General features: G+C 36.6%; 1 protein-coding gene across 1 annotated transcript; it reads right to left on the bottom strand.

Moving 5' to 3' along the window:
- Window positions 1-2,365: 2,365 nt before the first annotated feature.
- On the bottom strand, window positions 2,366-11,686 carry LOC142619690 (uncharacterized). The gene is made up of 4 exons (XM_075792903.1): window positions 10,743-11,686; window positions 10,482-10,619; window positions 2,702-2,941; window positions 2,366-2,606 (listed from the first exon to the last, which is right to left on the bottom strand). Exons 1-4 carry the CDS (start codon window positions 11,595-11,597, stop codon window positions 2,511-2,513), a joined length of 1,329 nt encoding a protein of 442 aa, XP_075649018.1. The 5' UTR covers window positions 11,598-11,686; the 3' UTR covers window positions 2,366-2,510.
- Window positions 11,687-21,725: the final 10,039 nt, after the last annotated feature.

The raw sequence follows: 21,725 nt of genomic DNA, 5'->3' as shown, positions 1-21,725 counted from the left end.
TTTTTGAAAGTTCTGGCCAATGATGAACTTTAAGTCCAAAAGTGCCTCCTTTTAATAATTAGAATAATAATGACATTATTAAATTCAATATTTCCTAACATTTCTAACAGTTTATATTTTTCAAACAACCGTTAATTTATCTTAGTACGTGTCAGAGCAGGTAAAAACGAAACAGTACAACTAACATGGTCATCTTATTTTAGTGGTTTTGTTTCCAGTTTGCTTAGCTATGTTGGGCTTTCAAAGCTTAAGAGAGACTGTTTAGAAGATTCACAATATCGATCATCTTAAGCAAGCTATTTAACTTTCAAGGCTGCAAGGATAAATGTGACAATTACATATATTAACTAACACTATATTAACTTCTCAAAAACCCAAAAACAAAAATTAACACTATTAAAAGACAATCCTAATTGGAACCAAATATGTTATTTAATTATAATCCAATATCATTATATCTAATCCTATTTAGAGTAGGTCCTAGATACCCCGGCTGATGGGCTCGATGAATTTGAAGAATGTGTCATAAAACTAAAAGTCTCAAATTTCATCTACTACACCATTGGTCCATTGGAATTAAGAGAGCGTTTTATTGGTAAGAAGTATGATAGTCTAACCAAAAGTTGAGACACCACTTCTTTATATATATATATATAAGGAAGTATGTAAAATAATCCTAATCCTATTGCAAATATTGCAACTCTAAGTTAATTTATAGTTTTTTTAACCTTTCAATGTGTTCATCGTAAAACACAGGGATTAATAGTAAAGACATTATCATCAAGTACCTTTTGTTCTGAATGTAGGCCTCTAAGGCTGATATTTTCTCATATACATCACCTCACGTAGGCCTCTAAGGCTGATATATTCTCACATACATCACCTCAAAAATTCTCTCTTTCTACATATTATCAAAATTAGGTTGTCTTTTCTAACATGATATTAGAGCTAGTATCCTGTGATCTTCATTAATTATAGAGTCAAGCTTCTACGACCTCCATTAATCAATATCTTTAATAATCTAGATTTGAAGTTCCTTCTCTCATATCTATTGCCATTCACTCTACAGGCTCGTCCTAATATATTCTCTGTCATGGACAAACTTCATGGTTTTCCCTAACCATTGCAGTCATCCACTCTATAAGTTCATCCTGACTCTTCTACGACCTCCATTAATCAATACTTATAATCTAGATTTGAAGTTCGTTCTCTCATATCTATTGTTATTCACTCTACAAGCTCGTCCTAATATATTCTCCGGCAGGAAAATACTTCAGGTTTTCTTTCACCATTTCTGTCATCCACTCTATAATTCATCTTGGTTTTATTTCTTGTCGTGGGCAGCATCTTAACAACCTCATACGTGTCTTTTCTTAGATATGTATTTTATGACAAAAACCTTCTTGGTGATAAGAAGATTTCAACTACATTAATGAGTACATGCATCTTTAGTCTATACTTGTCTTCGGTTCCTTTTGCTCATGCATCCTCAACCATCTTGGCCGAGGATCACAGACCACTTCAATTAGTAGCCTCCTTTATCAGCTTTCTTTCTAGTCATGTCTTTATCATCTTCAACCCGTGTTACTTGGACCATGCCTTCTATTGGTAACCTTTACTTGCTTTAGTCACTTGTTTCTATCATATTTATGTAGATTTTTTTCGAACCACATCTCTTATTAGTAGCCTCCACACATACGATTTGTATTATGCACATTCTATCTTATTATACCTCAAGTAATATATAGATATTTGTCAAAAACATATCCAAGAAAATTAAATCATAAGTAACGCCTAATACATATACACTCCCAACATAAGAAAAATAAACATTAGGTTAAGATATATATTTCATCATTGAAAACGTACCTATATTTCAATTTTACCTCTTGAAAGTATTATGTATCAGAATTTTCATTTGTTTTCCTAAAATTGTCATTTTGTTGTTTTTGCCTTACGCTTGTCTATTGAAAATTCGAAGAGATGGAATTGATTAATGCAACAGTCAAAAAGTCTAATTATAACAGCAAAGGTCTAATATATGGTTCGCTAATTTCTTCTCACCTCCAGCATGTGAGAATAATAGAACAAGTCAATCAATTTTTTCACTTTAATAAATGGTGCAACAGTTTAATGTGACACAAAATTATATAAAAGAAGTAATATAATATATACACACACACGCATACTTGAATTTTTTTGAACCTTTTTTAGGAATAAAACATATGTTAGGCATAAAGCGTGTATTGAGATTATGAACATTAATTTCAGCAAACCATAACAAACTTTGCAATGGTTTCTTCTTTTTTTCCCTGTTCTTACTTGAAACTATGACATTCACTATTTTGTACCTGTCATGGTATTATTTATTTCAGATATTGAAACATGATTTTATTCATAATATTATTGAGATTAACCATGGCCCTAAACAAAAATTCATGGTTCCAACGCCACTGCAGCCAAATGCAACATCACCAATCATACCAGTATAACATTGCCAACATATTGAGTTAATTAACATGATCATTGTTCTCAAAGGAACTCAAAGAACTGATTATGGATTCATATACCTCTATTCCTTTCAAATATACTGTGTCTTTCAGGAACTGCAAGACAGAGTTACGGGAATGAGAAAGGAAGCAGCATTAGATTTATCTGAAAGAGTAAGAGAAATGACAATAGATTGGCAAACTTGTCAAACCTCATCATGTTCATGCAGTAAGATGGGAGTGTTTGCCATTGGAGAGAAACCTAAGGCAGGAATCCCCAACTGTCTTATGAATCGTGCATCAGTAGTTGAAGCCAATATTTCAGGCTTTGCAAGTTTCCCACCAACTGCTGTGATAGCTTGCTGGAAAACAGACCACCATGGATTGGAATTATTGGTTGGTGTCAGTAAAGGGCGGCCCTTGCAGTCTCTCATGGGTCCATTCTCTTTGATCTGCCATATAAATAAAGTAATCAGCAACCTATTTGCTAAGAAGAAAAAAAAAATTTATTCTAAACCTAGTTGACAATAGAATGCTTCTTGACAGAAAAATTGAAACATAAATCCAATTTTTGGCTTCTTAAAAGCATATTTAAATCAAGTGTCTGGCTCCCTTTATTTACCAATTCTAAAGGGGGATTTTGGGCTTAGGCTCCAGTAAGCAAGCCCTAGTTAAGAACAGTCGAGTGGAAAATAGATCCTAACAAGCTAACATCAATCAATGTGAATAGATGACCCCTTAAAAAAATAAAATGTGAATAGATGAAACCTGACAAACAGTATTTTATTGAGTCTGAATAGTATCTACTTCAAAGAAATCACAGTTGTTCTATTCATTTCTAAAAACAAAAAATTATTGAAGCAAACATCACCAAACCAGAATATTTGGGTAATTCAAATCAAAGATTAAAAGGATCCATTACACAGGGATCCTGGTCCTCATTTGATGCTAAGATGACAATTTATTGGTTGCCTAGCAAATGGTCCACTATTAACTTGTTTTGACACAGACAAAAACTGTGACAACTTCTGGAAGATAACTAGATGTTTATTGCATCATAGCATTCATTATGTAGGATCCAATATACTCCATTACAAGGAGAAATTTTCATATCCATAAACATGATGTTCTTGATCCAAATGACCATGTACATGTCACAGGCAGAAGTATGTAGTACTTGTTTTGTTCAGTCTCATAGAACCAGTGGATGCTTGAGTACTGCTCATGTGAGCAACCATTAAAAACCTTTCTCAAGGAGCCAAGTGAATGCCTCATTATATTTGCAACCAGAATAGCACTTTATACATTTGTTGACACAAGCAAACAACCAAAAAAGGTCAAGAAAGCCAAAGAATGATCATGATGCAGGCCATCAGATTCTTTCCCTAAGAAACACCCTCCATCCAAATTGACAAACAACAATTCCAGTGACATGATCACTAAAATCTACACGGTATTGCTATCATCATCAAGGGCCATCCCCCATCTTCCATATAACATGTCCATCAATACAACACAGTAACACTAAGAAAAACCAGCTGGGCCAGCCAGCATCTCAAGACAAAAAAAAACACAAAAAAGGATAGGAAAATCTACTTATTCAACAAACTACGAGGAAGAGCAACACAGTGCTCAAATCAGCCACTGTGTTGCTTTTACCACCTCACTTTTGTAATTTGTATTCTATACTTCAAGTTGTTGCTTTTAATACACAGCATCATATGATATGTATCATAAGGTACACATCCCTACTTACTGTCCAGAGCTTGTGAACATGTGATTTCCACTGCTTAAAAAATTTAGTGTCTCCCATTGCTATCTTGTAGGTATTTTTGTTTCCTAGGGTAAAACATCCTTGGCAACTAAATTAATGCCGGAAGCAAGAAGGAAAATTATTTTTTATTTAGTTTTATTTAATATTAGAAGTCAATTGGATTTTATATTACGCCTTATTAGATAATTAAGTTAATTAGTATTTTATTAATCAAGGGTATTTTTGTAATTCAATAATTGGGCTTTTCAAAGTTGATTAGAATTAGGGTTTAGTCCTAGTAATCTATATAAGAATATTACTGTACTCCTATCGAAAGAAGTTAGACACTTGCTTGATTAATAAATTTCCATTGAAATTTTCTCAACGGTCTAGTATAGTAGTATTGATTCCAACCAGCCTAAGGTGATGATTTCTGGGTTTTGCTTTCTTGCTTGTTTCAGATTCTAAGGAAAGCCTAGATGTTGATTCATAGATTATTATTATTATTATTATTATTATATACTTCAATTTTTAATGTTGCATTAGTTTTGATTTATCCTGTGTCATAAACCTTAATCTGCTAGGTAGATTATATATATATATATATATATATATATATATATATATATATATATATATATATATATATGTATATATATAGACACACAAGGAGGAAACACACCATAAAAGGAGAAAATCCAAGAACAAAAGTAAAAAGGGCGGTGCTGGGGTTGAAATAGATGATCAAACTAAGAGGCATGTCCCATCAAAAGCCAAGTGCTTGCCACATAGGAGTGGGCCCATTTACCAGCACATATAGGGCACACAAAAGCCAGAACAAGGAGATCCCATAACATTCATATGGAAAGTGCAACCAAGTATTTGGCCTTTGAATGAAGGAAAGACCTTATTCTTTCAATCAAATCCATTCAGTTCCTTTTGTAGAGTCAGTATCTATCTTAACTTTGATTTTGTAAGTCATGTAACTCAAAAGCTTTAAACATGAATTGGCCAATCATCATATGTGGCAGTCAAGATATGGGCTTTTCTTTTATGCCTTAAGTATGGCCCAAAATTAACCAATATGAACACCCTCTGCACCAAAAGATATTTCAGATCAAAAGAAAAAAAAAAAAACACTAATTGCACCTGGTATTTCATGAGGAAAAGGCTTGAAAGGTGCCAAATGTAAATCCTAATTGAATGTTTTTAATTGGATGAACCTAATCAATTATATTATCGGTTCGGTGCAATACATGGTACGTATGCTCCACCTGCTGGGCACCCAAATCGACCTCTACAACTGCAAATATAAATTAAAGGTTAACCACATAAACTTCTCCACACTTTGTAAAGCAAAAATAAAATGTTGATAACAGAACATGTCAAGATTTTAACCATTGTGGAGATGAGGAATTATTGAGGATGTGTGGCAAAATTATACATCAGAATATAAAAGAAAAATATGAATGGGGTTGGCTAGAGAAAATTATGGAGAAACTGGGGTTTGATGGCTGGTGGAGAAAATTAGTAATGCAACGTATAACCTCTGTCACTTACTCCATGAAGATTAATGGGGTGCCCACTGGCTGTATTGTTATATTAACAACTCAAACTTCTTGGCTAAGAAATTGGTGGGGTGGAAAGAAAAATTGCTTTCAAAAGTTGGTAAGGAAATTTTAATTAAGGCGGTTGCTCAAGCTGTTCCAAATTACACAATGAGTTGTTTTAAGCTTCCTGATTCCATTTGTGATGAATTGACAAGCATAGTGAGGGATTTCTGGTGGGGTCAGAAAAATGAGGAAAGGAAGATGACCTGGGTTAGTTGGGAGAAATTATGCATTCCAAAAAGTCAGGGTGGTTTGGGTTTCAAGCTTCTTAAGGAGTTCAATCTTGCTTTGTTAGCTAAACAAGGGTGGAAACTGCAGACAGAATCTAATCTTTTAGCTTATCAGGTTCTCAAAGCTAAATACTTTCCGGAGGGTGATTTTGTGAATGCTTCACTGGGGAGAAGACCTTCCTATTTATGGAGGAGTACTATGGCTGCTCAGCATATTGTTAGGAGTGGTTTGAGTTGGAGGGTGGGGAATGGTCACAATATTCAGATTTGGTTGGATAAATGGCTGTCAACTCCATCGACCTTCAAAGTCTCTTCTCCTAAGAATTTGCTGGAAGATCATGCTCGAGTTTCTGAGTTGATTTGACTGTGAAAATGGTGTGTGGAAAGCTGAGTTGGTTAAATCTGTCTTCCTGCCCTATGAAGCAGAGACTATATTGGGTATTCCTATTAGTGTTGCTCTTCCTGAGGATTCGGTGATCTGGAATGCAACTTCAAATGATAAATTCTCTGTTAGAAGTGCATATATGGTGGCTATGAATCTGCATGATAATCCGGAAATAGGCAGTTAAAAAAAAAAAAAAAAAAGTCACCCAAGTACACAGGGAGTATACAAGGGGGAACAAATCAAAGACGAACATTACAAAAGTCAAGTAAATCCAAAATAGAAGAAAAAGGAAGGCTTCTCCATACTGAGAACCAGTCAAGTAAGGTTCGGAAAAAAAGAAGCTTGAGATCAAGCATGGAACTCTCGATGTCTTCCTATGAAGCACGGGTGCGGCGTTTGGGCCGCCGCACCCGCGTCGGACGCGGCCGGACGCGGCGACGCGCAGGCGACGCCGCTGCCTGCGCGTCCGTGCCGCGTCCGGCAATAAAAAATCACTTTTTTCGGCGCGATTCGCGCCGATACGGGCCGATTCGGGCCGACGCGCGCGAAATCGGGGCCGATTCGGCCCGAATCGGTCGGTATCGGGTGAAATCGGCCGATACCGGCCGAAATTCAAAAAAAAAAAAAAAAAACAACAACAACAACAGGTGCATATGGCTGGAAAAAAAGAAAAAAAAAAAAAAAAAGGTGCAAACGCACCGTTTGGAAAAAAACCAAGACCCAACCCTCTCCCTCTTCATTTTTCTTGAGCCTCTCTCCCACTCTCTACCTTCACTCTTCAGCTAGGCTCTCTCCTATTCTCTGTATTCTAGTTATTATTTACCATTTTTCTTAAATTTGGTATATATTTATATAATGTGAAAAAAGTATGTTTAGCAATATATTAAAAATATAAATAAAAATATTTTTAATAATTTTTTAATCGCCGCACCCCGCCGCACCCGCACCCTACTTTTTCAAAAATTGCCGAGTCCCGCACCCGCTCCCGCACCCGCACCCGAATCCCAAAACGCACCCGTGCTTCATAGATGTCTTCAAAACACCTATTATTTCTCTCCTTCCAAATACACCACAACAAACAATGAGGAACGGCCTTCCATATATCTCCATTACGATGGCGACTAAAACGACCTTGCCAGCAAGCCAAAAGCTCAACAACAGACCTTGGCATAACCCAACAAACTCCAAATAAACCGAAAACCATATCCCACAACTCCATGGAAACCGGGCAATGAAGGAAAAGATGGTCAACACTTTCACAATTGCACTTGCACATATAACACCAATCCAAAATGCAAATCTTTCTTTTCTTTAAATTGTCAATAGTCAGACATTTCCCCAAAGAAGCGATCCAAACAAGGAAAGCCACTCTAGGGGGAATCTTCTGCTTCCAAATGCTTTTCCAAGGGAAAAACTGCTCACTATGGCCAATTAGAAGATAGTAATAAGCACTAATCGTGAACCCCTTACTCTTACAAGGCAGCCAACAACTCTTGTCCTCCCCAATCCCCCTTACGAGAGTGCTATAAATGGAATTGATGAAGCTCTTGAAAGCTTCCAATTCACGATTATGCACCTCCCTACAAAACTGAAACTTCCAATGGAGGACTCCATTGGTGAACCTCATTAGATCTGCCACAGTTGCCTCCTTTCTACGGCAAATCCTATATAATTCAGGATAGCGGTCTGTGAGAAAAGAAGTTCCACACCAATGATCTAGCCAAAACTACACTTTTGATCAATCTCCAATATCATACATAATAAAACGAGATAAAGAGTGCCACCCCCGTCTAATATTTTTACACAAACTGACTCCATATGAACCAGAGAAAGAGCTAGAACACTAGCCACCCCAATCACAACCATACTTCACCTCGATCACTTGACGCCATAGAGCATCCTTTTCCTGCCCAAATCTCCATAACCACTTCCCTAATAGGGCTACATTGAAAGTTCTCAGGTTCCTAATCCCCAACCCACCTGAAGAGAGCGGAATACACACCGAAGACCAATCAACCAGATGAAATTTGGGCTCATCTCCTAGACCACCCCAGAGAAAGTCTCGTTGAAGTCTAGCAATTCGATTGGCCACAAAAGCAAGTATAGGGAATAAGGAAAGAAAATAAGTAGGAAGATTAGAGACAGTGCTTTTAATTAAGAACGAACTTTTGGAGGAAGATTTGGAGCCTACAAATTCCTAATAAGGTGAAGCATTTTGCTTGGAGGACTTGTAAAAACATTCTGCCTTATCTATCTAATCTGAAAAGGAAGGGTATTATGGCGAATGATAAGTGTGTGCTTTGTGGTGTGGAGGGATTCTACGGGTCATTTGTTTTGGGATTGTACAGATGCTGTGGAAGTGTGGGAGTTTACTGGTTTTTTTCAGTCTCAACATACTGTACAGGTTCAGAATTTTATGGATTTGCTTTGGTTTCTTTGGGATACCCAACAATGCAGTGACGATGCCTTATCTCTTGCTATTTCCATTGCTTGGGCCATGTGGACAAGAAGGAACCAGAAAAGGAATGGTAAGAATTCATGACTAATTCTTAGCTAGTGCAGTGGGTTAGGCAGTTTATCAGTGATTTCAGGGCTGTAAATGTGAAGTCCCCTCTCGAATCTGCAAAAATGTTCACAAGCTTGGAAGCTGCCTACTGATGCTGTGTTCAAAGTCAATGTGGATGCTGCAATTTTCTCTTCTCAACGTACGTGTGGGGTAGGAGTTGTGATAAGGGATGAGATGGGATTGGTGGTTGGTGCTCTTAGTAAAAGGTTGAACTTTCCCCTGGGTTCATTCGAAGCAGAGGCTAAGGCTTTTGAAGAAGGTGTCTTATTTGCTAAGGACATTGGGATTCATAACATCATTTTAGAGGGTGATTCCCTAGTGGTCTTTAATGCCATTTCAGAGATATCTCCTTCTCCATCATCGATTGCTTCTGTTGTGTATGGAATTATTTCTCTTTCTCATGCTTTTCATAGGTTTGAAGTTTCTTGTGTTTGTAGGAATGGCAATAGGCCTGCTCACTTGTTAGTAAAGCATGCTCAGGGTGTTGAGCATTATGTTACCTGGATTGAAGAGAGCCCTTGTTTTTTAGAACACGCTCTCTCAAATTATGTATCCTCTTTCAACTAATGTCTAAAGTTCCAGTTTCCTATCAAAAAAAAAAAACCTAAGGAAAACTAACAAAGACCACTCTGCAATACTAGCACAGTGCAGGACCCTGCAGAATAGGTACACAATTAAGAAAAGCTGGGACGATGGCAAGTTTATATCAGAGAATGGCATTTATGCAGATATGCGTATGGTTGCTCATAAATGTCTCCAGAAAGAAGTAAAAATTGGTAGTGTATAATTTTCACAACTAAAAGAAATTAACCATAACATTAAATCTGCAGCAACGAACAATAATGAATCCTCTGCTATCCCTTTTCAGAACCTTTGTCTTATAGGAATACCCAGAGCCTACACAGTTTTGAAACCCAAGATTAGGCTCTTATCTTTACTTAGTAAGACCATTATACTAGGTTCTTGACACATGATATTGCAATTACCTGAACTTTTTTATCCCAAAAAAGGAAAGAAACAGAGGATATAGCACATACCTGTGTTATATTATATTCTGTCACAATTCAAATGAGGACAACCGGGCCTTGATTAGGGATTGAGTCAATCAATTGTTGATAATATGGTAATGTAACTCACAGAATGCAAATGTTATGTGTACACATAGCCAAACTCATCAACAAAAACAGAGAAAGGGGCATCCATCAAGAAAGTAACAAACCTAATGGTGAACATACATATTTTTTAGTTGATAGTGAACTAAGTCAAAAAAGGCAAATTGGTAACACGCTCTAAAAGAAAAGGAAAAACAAACATAGTTGCATAAACATCACCAACATATTAATCAACTTGTAATCACTCAAAACAATGATTTGGCATTGTATTGTACTACCAAGTTACTAAAAATCAAACACCAGTATGATATCTTTTTTGTGGTTTCAAAGATTCACCTGGTAAGTCATGTTTCTAGTTTCTGGTGCCCATTCTTCAGCAATTCTTCTCCTCAAAAAGTCCGGGTCCGCTGTAGGAGGCAATCGAAGATTGAACCCGGCTTCGGCCTCCGAAGGTTGCATGTTCATCACAAATCCCTGCACAGAACAAAATACACAAGACATCCTCAATCCCCATCATTCACACACCCACAACTGGACTTGACTGTGAGTGGTGGGTGTGAGAAGAGAAGAGTTAAGTAAAAAGTGTAGTGAAATTACAGTAGGGGAAGGAATTCCAGCTTTGACATAAACAGGACTAACAGAAATAACTTCGGAAAAGGCGGCTTTCCCAGCCTTAACCACATCGAACTGACTCTCTCTAAACCTCGACACAACCTCAATGCTCTTCATCAAATTCTCCATCGCACTATTATCGTACAATCTCGAACCATGCCCAGGAGTCCCTTTAGACTGAATTATGACATTCCACGGCGTCCTATCCGCGTAGAAAACCCTGAACTCATCACCGGGGGAAGCCTGCCCCTCGTCCAAAACAAACCCAACATTCAAATCCTCGAACTCCTTCGACCCAACGAACTTGGCAGCTCCGTCAGACCCACCAATCTCCTCGTCAGGAACGTAGGACACGTGTACGGTGCGGACTGGAGAGAAGTGGTTGGCTTTGAGGTTACGAATGGCCTCGAGGTATTGGATAGCGATGCACTTGTCGTCTTGGGCCCCACGGGCGTAGATGAGACCGTCAGAAGATCGGACGGCGGAGAAAGGGGGTTGGGACCATTTGGAAGGCTCGGCGGGGACGGAGTCGAGGTGGGAGTTGAAGAGGAGAGAGGGGAGAGAAGGGTTGGAGCCAAGCCATGTGAGGAGGAGGATGGGTTTGTCCTTGTTTGGAGTGAAGTGAAGAGTTTGGACTTGGAGGTTGAGAGCTTCAGCTTGGGTTTTGAGGAAGGAAATGGCGGAGGAGTAGTCTGGGTTTGGGTGGGCTGTGTTGATTTGAAGGTAGCGTTGGAAGCGAGTGATGGGGGTGTCTTGCTGTTGTTGGGTTTGGGTTTGGGTTGACAAAAGGAGGAAAAGGAAGAGGAAGGGTGAGAGTCGAGAGTAATGGAGGTTTTCCATGGCTGGAGCTGGAGGTGAAGCTAGGACTGTCCGTACAAGAGTGAGAGCTAATCTTCATTATCCCATATACAGGGCGAAAATGGCCCTCTGCCACGATTTAGCCCAAAAAAAAAAAAATATATATTTAATCTACCACTATTTTGGATCTGCCGTCTTTTTTTTAATTGAAAAAATATAGGCGGAAATCATATTTTTATTCCAGGAAATTCTCATTTGTATCCCTAAATTTTATTTTCACCACTTTTAGTTTCTATTCTGGGAAATACTTTTTATTTTGGTCTCTATCATTATATCAAAGATGAAAAATGCACACGTGACAAACGGAATGCACTGTTGGCACACTAAAAGCTGACATGACCATTAAAATAATAATAAAAATACCACATCAACATCTAAATTAAAAAAAATTAATTTATTAATTTTAACTAAATAAAAAAAATTAAAAACTAAAAATTATATGAATTGAGATTTAAGTATGTCTTGAACAAGAACACAAACTCAGATCCAAGATAACAAACCTAGAAATTAAATTTAAAAAAAAAAAAAAAAAACCAGTAAATCTTTGTCCCTAAGAAAGTTTCTGCTTCGCTTGGTTGCAAGAAAACACAGGATGAAAGATCTAACGTTAGCAAACTAAAAAGATGAAAGATCTAGGTTTTAATCACAGAGTGAGATCTTGGTGCAAAGCTCTTTAGGACTGAGATTGTAAGAGTAATCCACGCTCCCAAACCCCCTAAAAGATAGTCAAACGCATTGCTCCTACTCCCAATCCCGCTACTGCTCCGTTTCGTTGGCGATGAAGCTGCAATTGATGTGAAAACGTCTTCGTACTTCACGTTAGCCGCCGAGCTCTTGAGCCCGAGGACACCGTTCAAAATGTCATCATCATAAACTGGCTTGTCGTAGACATGTGGAGGAGGCGCCGATGATGAAGACGAAGACTTCACCGGAGCACCGAAATTGCAAAACATATCGAAATTGAAGGAGGAAGAAGTCGTGGTGTGGCGTCCGATTTGGGGGCGTAGCGAGCGGAGCCGAAGAGATCACCAAATCCGAAACCAAAATCTTGGGATTTCTGCTCTGGGTTGGCAGTGGTGAAGAGAGAATCGCGATCTTCGAAGGAATTGGAGGAGGAGCGAGGACGCGTTGATGATCCTCCGACGATGGAGGTGGATTTGGAACCGGCCATCGGAGTCGATTTGCCTTGGGGTTTGAAGCCGAATCGGAGGCTAATAGGCCCTCGAAGTCGTTCATTTTGGCCGGAATTTCGGAAGGCAAAATTGGAAGAAGGAAACGAAAATTTTCAAATTTGAGGGATAGGAGAAAGTTTCTCAGGGACAAAGATTTACTGGTTTTTTTTTTTTTTTTTAATTTCTGGGTTTGTGTTCTTGGATTTGGATTTGTGTTTTTGTTATTCTTGTTCAAGACACACTTAGATCTCAATTCATATGATTTTAGTTTTTAATTCTGTTTTTGTTTTTATTTTTATTTTTAGTTTAAATTAATAAATTAATTTTTTAATTTAGATGCTGACGTGGAATTTTTTTTATTATTTTAATGGTCACGTCAGTTTTTAGTGTGCCAACAGTGTATTCCGTTTGCCACATATGCATTTTCCATCTCTGATGTAATGGCAGGGACTAAAACAAGAAGCATTTTTAGGATAAGGACTAAAAGCGGTGAAAATAAAATCTAGGGACCAAAGTGGGAATCTCCTAAAAATGTAATAACAAAAATGTGATTTCTGCCAAAAAATATATTTTGAAAAATTTTGAAAATTTTCTCATGGCAGTTGAGTTTCATAAACTTGAGTAACATGGAAAACTCAATTTCGCCAAGCTTGAGTACCCAAAAAGTAGCAAATTCTTACATATTTCCTAAACAGTGGTAAATTACAACATCATTCGTAAAAAAGTGCTATTTGACTATTTTTGCCTCTATAAACAGGGTGTGTATGGTAATATTTACCCTTAATTTGTAATGGTTTAATAAAATTACATGAATTTTTTAATAAGTTGTATGATTAGTTTAAATAATATATATGGATAATAGTGGATTAAAGCAAATTTCTCCTAGTTTAGAACTAAAGTTTGTACACCCCATTTTTCTCAACAAAAAAAAAAAAATTGTCAATCCCATTTATTTGAACATAAATGATCTTTTTCTGTTTAATTTTTGTTAGGCCAAAATATTTAAACATGTTAATATTTAAGAGAAGTGCTATGTGTATAATATTCTCACAATACTTTCACAATTCCTAAATGATAAGTTGCTATTAGTTCTAATTTGAACTCACAACTAAATTTTTTTTTATTTGTCTACTAGTAATTGGTAGTAACAATCTTACGCTTAAGATCTGTTGTGAAAGTGATGTGAAAATATTGTCAACATAACATTTTTCTAATATTTAAAATGCTTAGTCATTTTTTTTTTATATTGGCAAATTTGAGTCAAAACGCATGTTTTTATGTACTTACGACTTTTAGTTTTTAGTGTCCAAAAGTGTGTCGAAACGCAGTGTTGAAAATATAAGAAAACTGTTTAAGAAACTATTGAATCAGGTATCTCAACTGCACCTCAGTGCCTATTTGACCTATCGACATTTAGTAATTCACAATATCAAGCTTGACTTCTCTCGACTGATCAAGCTGCATGATTCTAGTCTAAAATTTTCAGTTTTATCCCATTATGACTTGCCTTGTCTTGGGATCCATGTACTAGGGTTCTCATACGTGTAAAAGTTATATTTTACAGTGGTTATCTTAAGAGAGAAGAGTTAGTTTCAGCCCATGATGACTTGGCCTATCTTAGGATCCATACACTAGGATTATCATATGTATAAAAATTATATTTTATAGTATCATAAGAGAGAAGAAACATGAATAATGAGTGAAGTTGCTGCAAATTTATGTGCCTAGGGTTTTGTATTGAACTCCTTTTGGTTTGTTGTTGAAGCATGCTGCTATGAAAAATTAACTATGCACCAATAACTACATCAATCAAGGATTAAATGACACAACTCTTCCTTATAGATTTTAACCTTAAGAAGACAGAGGCAGAATTGTTTGGTAATATATAGTGAAATTTTCCGAGATTGAAGGAAAAAAGTGTTGCACAAGATTCTCAATCAATTCAAAGAGGGGATGGGTTGCCTGTATAACTAGGAGCTAGATCTTTGACCCTATTTTGCCAAACCAATCCTGCATGCAGGTACAAGCCTTGAACCAAACTAGGCTAAATCTAAAACTTTATTGATTGATATATGACGAACATGCTAGTTTAACTTAGGGTTTATAGAATATGCTCACATGGTCAAAAAAAATTATAAAACCTTAGGCCTTCATCCATTTTATTGGAATTAAAATAAGAATTCTCTAATATTTTTTTTGATGAACTAAGAATTCTCTAATTTTGTGAAACGTATGGATGTCATTTGCATGATACTACCATAACCACCATATTGTAAAAGACTTGTTCACTTGGTTGGGTGGGTGTTCAACACCTTCTCACTCCATAACTTAAATCATTGGTTCTTAGACTAGGCTTAATCATGCAATATTCTTTTTTTAGAATGTAATTTGGACTAAAGCCATGTAAAGTTTAGATTGTATTTAGGAATCCAAGCTTTGAAAAGTTTTTTTTTTTTTATCAAATGTAAATTTCAACTCAATCAATTAAATAATATATATTTCTCATTAATGGTATTTTTTTCCAAATTGTATAAAAAAATTGGCAACTCCATATGAAACCCTCGATTTAGGAGGACAAATATCATCTATTGGCATTCGCATTTTGAGAGACACTTAACATGATTTCACCTATTCATGTGGGTCAAACTTGAGTAACCCGAGGTCATGACACACAACTAACTAAAAATTAGACGGAATTGGAGAATTTGAAAGAGATCACTATTAAAACGCTTGCCTCCACAAAAGACCATCACAAGTGTCCATTTAGCATTAGCTCATTTGACTTTTTGCTGATTGTATTTTACTCAGAATTAGTTAAAGTGTGGTTGTACTTAAGAAAAATAAGGCTTTAAAAAATTGTATATAAGCAAATAAGTTAAAAGGCTAAATGAAAACATAGATGGTAGATAGACTAAGGTGGAGTTTGGATAGGCGTTTCTGCGTCTGCGTTTTGTGTTTTTTTTTTTTTTTTTTTTTTCCTCCAACCGCGAGTGTTGACCCAATTTTCTGTGAACAGTGCATTCGTGCACTGTTCACGGACCCACAAATTTCACTTTTCAGCAACTTTTTCATTAAAAATGGGTCCCGCGGTACTATTCACACATTTTAAAATTATTTTGCTACAGTGTTTTCAGTTTTCAGTTTTCAGCAATAAGTTCTATCCAAACGGACCCTAAGAGTCCGTTTGAGATCTGCCTATTTTGTTGAAACTGAAAACTTTTTGTTAAAAGTACTATAGATAAAGATAAAAGTTAGCTAAAATAATATAGCGGGATCCATAAATAGTACCAAAAAGTGCATTGGAACCCATGAATAGGAGCAAAAATAATATTTGTCAAACAGACACTGATTGTTCCATATAAAAAGCTTAGCTTCATTTGAGATGGGGAATAGAATGGATATTTTAAGAATATTATTTCCTTTCCTCTCTTTGAAAGATTAAGTGTGCATTTGAATTAAGATTAAAAGTTAAAATTATTTCATTATTCAGCTTATTTTTGCTACTATTCATGAGCCCACTGCACTTTTTAGTACTATTCACGGGTCTCACTGTACTATTTCAACTAACTTTTATCTTTATCTACAGTACTTTCAGCAATAATTTTTCAGTTTCAGCAAAATAAGTGGTATACAAAAACACACCCTAAGTAAGAGAGAATAGAAATGGTAGAAGGAACTCATTTCATTATATTTCCTAAAAATCTCAAATTTTCATTCCTCCAAAATTAGAAGGAATGAAATTAGGTTTAATGAAATTTCACCAAAAGTCCTATAATGTTCTTGGTATTTTGTTATAATCCAAGATTACCCTTATATATTTAGTCCATTTTTCTCAACATTCAGTGCCCGTTTGGGAAGCGCGTTTTGTACATTTCCTAGTGGGTACGTTTTTTTAGTGGGTCCCATGCACTGTTTATGGGACCCGCAAGTACTTTTTTCAGCAAAAACTACTTTAAAATGGAGTTTCACGGCACTATTCACACATTTAAAAATTATTTTGCTACAATGTTTTCAGTTTTCAGCAATAAGCGGTATCCAAACAAGCCCTCACTATTATTTTTCTTCAATCAGCCGTACACAAAGTGATTCTTTTAATTTCTTTTATATTTTTATTAAAAATTATGATTTGTACTGAATTAATGAATAATATCTGCATAGTATTTTAACATTGCCAAAACGCATATGGTGTGCGTGTGTTAGGTTAGAATAGTGTTTTCCAAAATATAGAAAGATAACAAATAGAGAAATATTACAAAATATATAAATAAATAATTAAAACGAGACAGTGCATGAAAAAAGATTATAGGAGTAGAAATTCAAGAAGATAATGATAAACAAATGCCTACTTTTGATTGTGTTTGTTAAGTTATGGCTTTTCACATAACATTTATGTTGGCTTTATTATATGACAAAAAGTATTGTAATTTCATTTATTTATTTCCTTCTATTTTGTGGGATTTAATTGTAATGGATTTAGTTATAAGTTAGTGAAAATTGCTCAAGACAATTGATTTCGCGACTTGGCTGGCGATTGGCTTGAGACTGTAGCACCCACAAAAGGCCATGTGAGGAGCACATGAGGAAGTTCAACAGTCAGTGTGTTTCGCAAGTCACTCGCGACTTGGCTAACCCGCGAGATACACTAACTAGCTGGATTTTAAGTGTAACTTTCCTACCCTTCATCCATGCTATATATACTGTCATTACCCACAAAATTGTAAGGAGACTATTTAGAGAGAAAAAAAAAAAAACCCTAGAAAGTTTCTACAACACACCCACCTTGTTAGGGAGAGCTACTCATCCTCAAGAGCGAAATCATTGTAATCTCTTCTCCTCCCCTCTCCCATTGTTATACCCTGAGAGGAGCTTTGTACCCAAACACAACCCATACATATTCAAAGTGTGGAGAGTGCTTTGGAGCTTGGGTAGAATTGGGTATCTGACAAAAGAAGTCAATGAGGCTTGACAGATGCAGTTGGACGGTATTGCGGGATCCGTGAAGTTAGTGAAGACAAAACTCTAAGAAGTCTGTTGGTAGCTGGAGCTTGAAGGGCTCAAGTACTTTGAGTAGATTAGGCTTGGATGATCTTTTTGGTATCCTTGTACTCCAACTTATTCAATAGTGGATCATTTCAACTTGGAGGATCGCAGAGAGGTTTTTTACCGAGTTATTTGGTTTCCTATTTGATAACACATCGTCACGTTATCTTGGGTTTGCTATCCTTTCACCTACTGCCATTTCCATTTTAGCATTGCACTTATTTGTTCATCCATGCAATTGTTGAGTGCTTCAATGAATTAATTTGCTAATCATGTATATTATGCATCAAGTGTGTTTAGATTAAAATTAATCAAACCGTAATTAAGAATTAGGGGTCTAAACAAGCAATAATGTTTCACATTATTTGAGCTTTCAATGTTAAATAGGAGAAATTACACTATACCCTTTTAACTATACCATTTTTTACACTTACTCTTTTAAACTATTACCCACGTAATACTTCCCCCAAAACTATTATTTGTGTAACACTTTACACTTCATCCCATGAATAATAATTTATGGAAGTAAGTGTGTATTCTCATACATTAAGAGAGTAAGTATAAAAATGGTGTATAGCTTAAAGGGATAAAGTGAACATTCTCATAGTTTATAGCGGCAAGTATAAAATGGAGTACAGTTTAGGGGGTTAAGTGTACCTTCTAATAGTTTATGGGGGCAAGTGTAAAAGGAGGTATAAACGTATAATTTAGAGAGAGAAAATATAATTTCCCTTATTGAATAAGAAAATGGCTACCAAAAATAAGCCTAACAGAGCATCAATCAATTAGTATCTCAACAAGGCATTGAGACTACGAGATTAAGTAACATTGCAAAAGCATCCATATATCCCAAAGATGTCTTTTTTTTGGTAAACCAAGCAAGTATTATACAACTAAGGCACCACAAGTCTATTACAAAAATGGCCAGCTTTATCATTAGCCAGGAGGTCTTCCACCATAGGCGGTGGATTATACAAAATAAGGTGGTCTGAATGCAGATTAGCCCCCAACCTAGCTAATTTATCAGCGCACCTATTCACCTCCCTAAAAACATGTGCCACTGTGCAGTTAAGGAACGTCTTCATAAGGTTCCTACAATCGGATAATAAAAGTTCAAGACTAAGGTTAACCACAAAAGTATTAGAAAGCAAATATACAAGATATTTAGCATCCATATCCACACAAATATTATCTAAACTAAGCTGTTTTGCCAAAAGGAGCCCATCTCTAAGCGCCCACAACTCAGCCAGTATACTAGACGTGTTCCCAAGTTTCCTTAAGCAACCCACAATCCAGTCCCCATTACTACATCTGATCACAGCTCCTCCACCAGCCTTCTTCGAGTTCCCTAACATCGATCCATCTGAGTTCAACTTCACCCATCCCTCTTGGGGTTTAGTCCAGGACACTCGAGTCAACACTCTGCTCAGTTTCATGGGGTTTTCAGGCACAATAGCAAAGAACTCTACTCCTTTTTTAATGCAATGACCAGCTATCTTCGCATCAAAACTTCCATTACGAAAAATTACCTTATTCCGTTGGAGCCATATAAGCCAAAGAGCCTAAGGGAATAGCATTTTCCAAGGAATACGAGGCCAAGAAAAAATCTGGACCGAGCAGCAGTTGCTCTTCAGCCATTCCGATAAAGGGAGATCATAGAACTCTTGATTAGTACACTGGATGCCCAACTCAGTCCACACTCTTTTTGCCCCAGGACAGTCATGCAATGCATGGATAATGGATTCATTCGAGATACCACACACTTCACAAGTTAAACACAGGTTGAAACCCCTTGAAACAAGCACTACACGAGTAGGAATACTATTCCGAGAAACAAGCCACAAAAAGAATTTGATCCTTGGAGTAGTGTAAGCATCCCAAACCCACCTACAAGAATGAGAAGCAAGGTTCAAAGGATTTAGACCTTTGGCAAGGAGATACGCAGACTTTAAGGAGAAAGAACCATCCTTGGAATATGCCCAAATAAGCCTATCCTTCAATTCAGGACACGAAACTAACGGAATACCTTGAATGTCCTTCAAAATGGATTCTGGAAAATTGAATGATAGCTCATTGGGGTTAAATAAGAACATCTTAACTGACAAGTTATTTTCTCCCTCAGCAAGGGGACCCTTAATCTGCTTCCTTAAGGGACCTGAAGGGAGCCAAAAATCATCCCAAAATCCCACCTCTTCTCCATTTGCAACTGCCCATTTCAAACCTTTATTAAAAATAATTCCTCCTTCTTTACAAGCAGCCCAGATTTTTGAAGTGGGGAGCTTTCTACCTCCTTCACTAAGTCTAGTAGCTGTCAAGTATTTACTTATTAGCATTTGTGCCCAAGGGTAGTTTTGGCTAGAGGCAATCCTCCAGCAAAGCTTTGCCAATAGAGCAGAATTTCAAGCTTTCATTTGGAAAATACCTAATCCACCTAGGTCTTGAGGCATCATTACATGACCCCATCCAACCATATGCATCTTCTTCCTCTCCTCCATCAACCCCCATAAAAAGTTCCTAACAAGCTTATCAACTTCATCATAAATTCTAACTGGTATTCTAAAGCATTGCATAGTATATTTTGGAATGGCAGACACCGATGCCTTAATAAGCACAATCCGGCCTGCTGAAGATAGACATTTGTTTTTCCATCTTGCCAATTTCGCTTGAACTCTTTCCACCACAAATTGGAAGTCATTTCGGCGTCTCCCTTTATGCAAAATAGGGAATCCAAGATATTTACCTAGATTAGAAGTTTTATTAATCCCCAACAACTACATTAAATCATCCTTTGATTCTTCAAGTGTATTTGGGGAGAAAAACACCTTGGACTTAACCTTGCTAATCTTCTGCCCCGTGAGCTTACAAAATTCCTCTAACACATCAACTATTGCCTCACAATTACCCCAGTCAGCTTTGGCATAAAGAAGCAAATCATCAGCAAAAAACAAATGAGAAAACCCGGGTCCACCACGTGAAGCCTTCACTTTAATCCACTTACCCTCTTCACATTTCTTATTTACGAGGGAGCTTAAGAATTCCATACAAAGTATGAAGATATAGGGTCGCCTTGTCTCAACCCTTTAGATGGTTTAAACTGAAGGAAAAATTCTGGTTTTGTATCTCATACAAAACCCACAGCGGAAGCAACGAACTAGGATCTATTTCATTCATGATTGATAACGTGCACAATGTAAATTTCAGAATTTAAGAACAAGATAGCGTACCTTGGTGTGGAGAAATTCAAAACAAAGATTAGAAGCACTTGGGAACACTTTTAATCTTCACTCCAATTCCACTTCACGCCCAAGACGTGTGGTCTCTCAATCAGTTTTTCAAAGGGAGAATGAAAGTGTGTCTCACACTCTCTCACACACCGTTTCTTTTTCTTTTCTAATCTCTTCTAATAAAAATTCTGTATGTTTCTCCATTTATAACTAACTGATTATCTAATTGGGCTGGCCTATTGGGCCTTTCCAATTGGGTTTTAGTGTGTGGCTTGGAGTGGGACCAAAAAGGGACCAATAAGACACTAGCTCTAATGGGCCTTGGGCTTTTCCGTCAACTTTTGACAAGTCCAAAGTTACCATTAATTATATTTAATACCACTATATAAATATAATTGCACTCTAGGCCTTATTAATAAATTATATCCCCAGACTTTATTATACACGTAACCCCTTCATAAAATATTCGTAGTAACACAAAGTCATAAATGTAGACTGCCACTTTGTAAATTACTACATCTTATCCTTGAGTACCCGGTTTAATTCTTTAAAGTTATTCATTATATATTTATGAAATCCAATTTCATAAATATATACTTTAGTAATTTCTTACTAAAGTGGTTAGGCCTAACTCTCTGAATAACTGAACCCATAAACTTATCTCAAGGGAATAT

This window comes from Castanea sativa, chromosome 12 (genome assembly GCF_040712315.1).
Source record: "Castanea sativa cultivar Marrone di Chiusa Pesio chromosome 12, ASM4071231v1".
In the NCBI taxonomy this organism is placed as follows: domain Eukaryota; kingdom Viridiplantae; phylum Streptophyta; class Magnoliopsida; order Fagales; family Fagaceae; genus Castanea; species Castanea sativa.
Note: the sequence above shows the minus strand (reverse complement) of the source record. Positions and strands in the feature narration are given on the sequence as shown.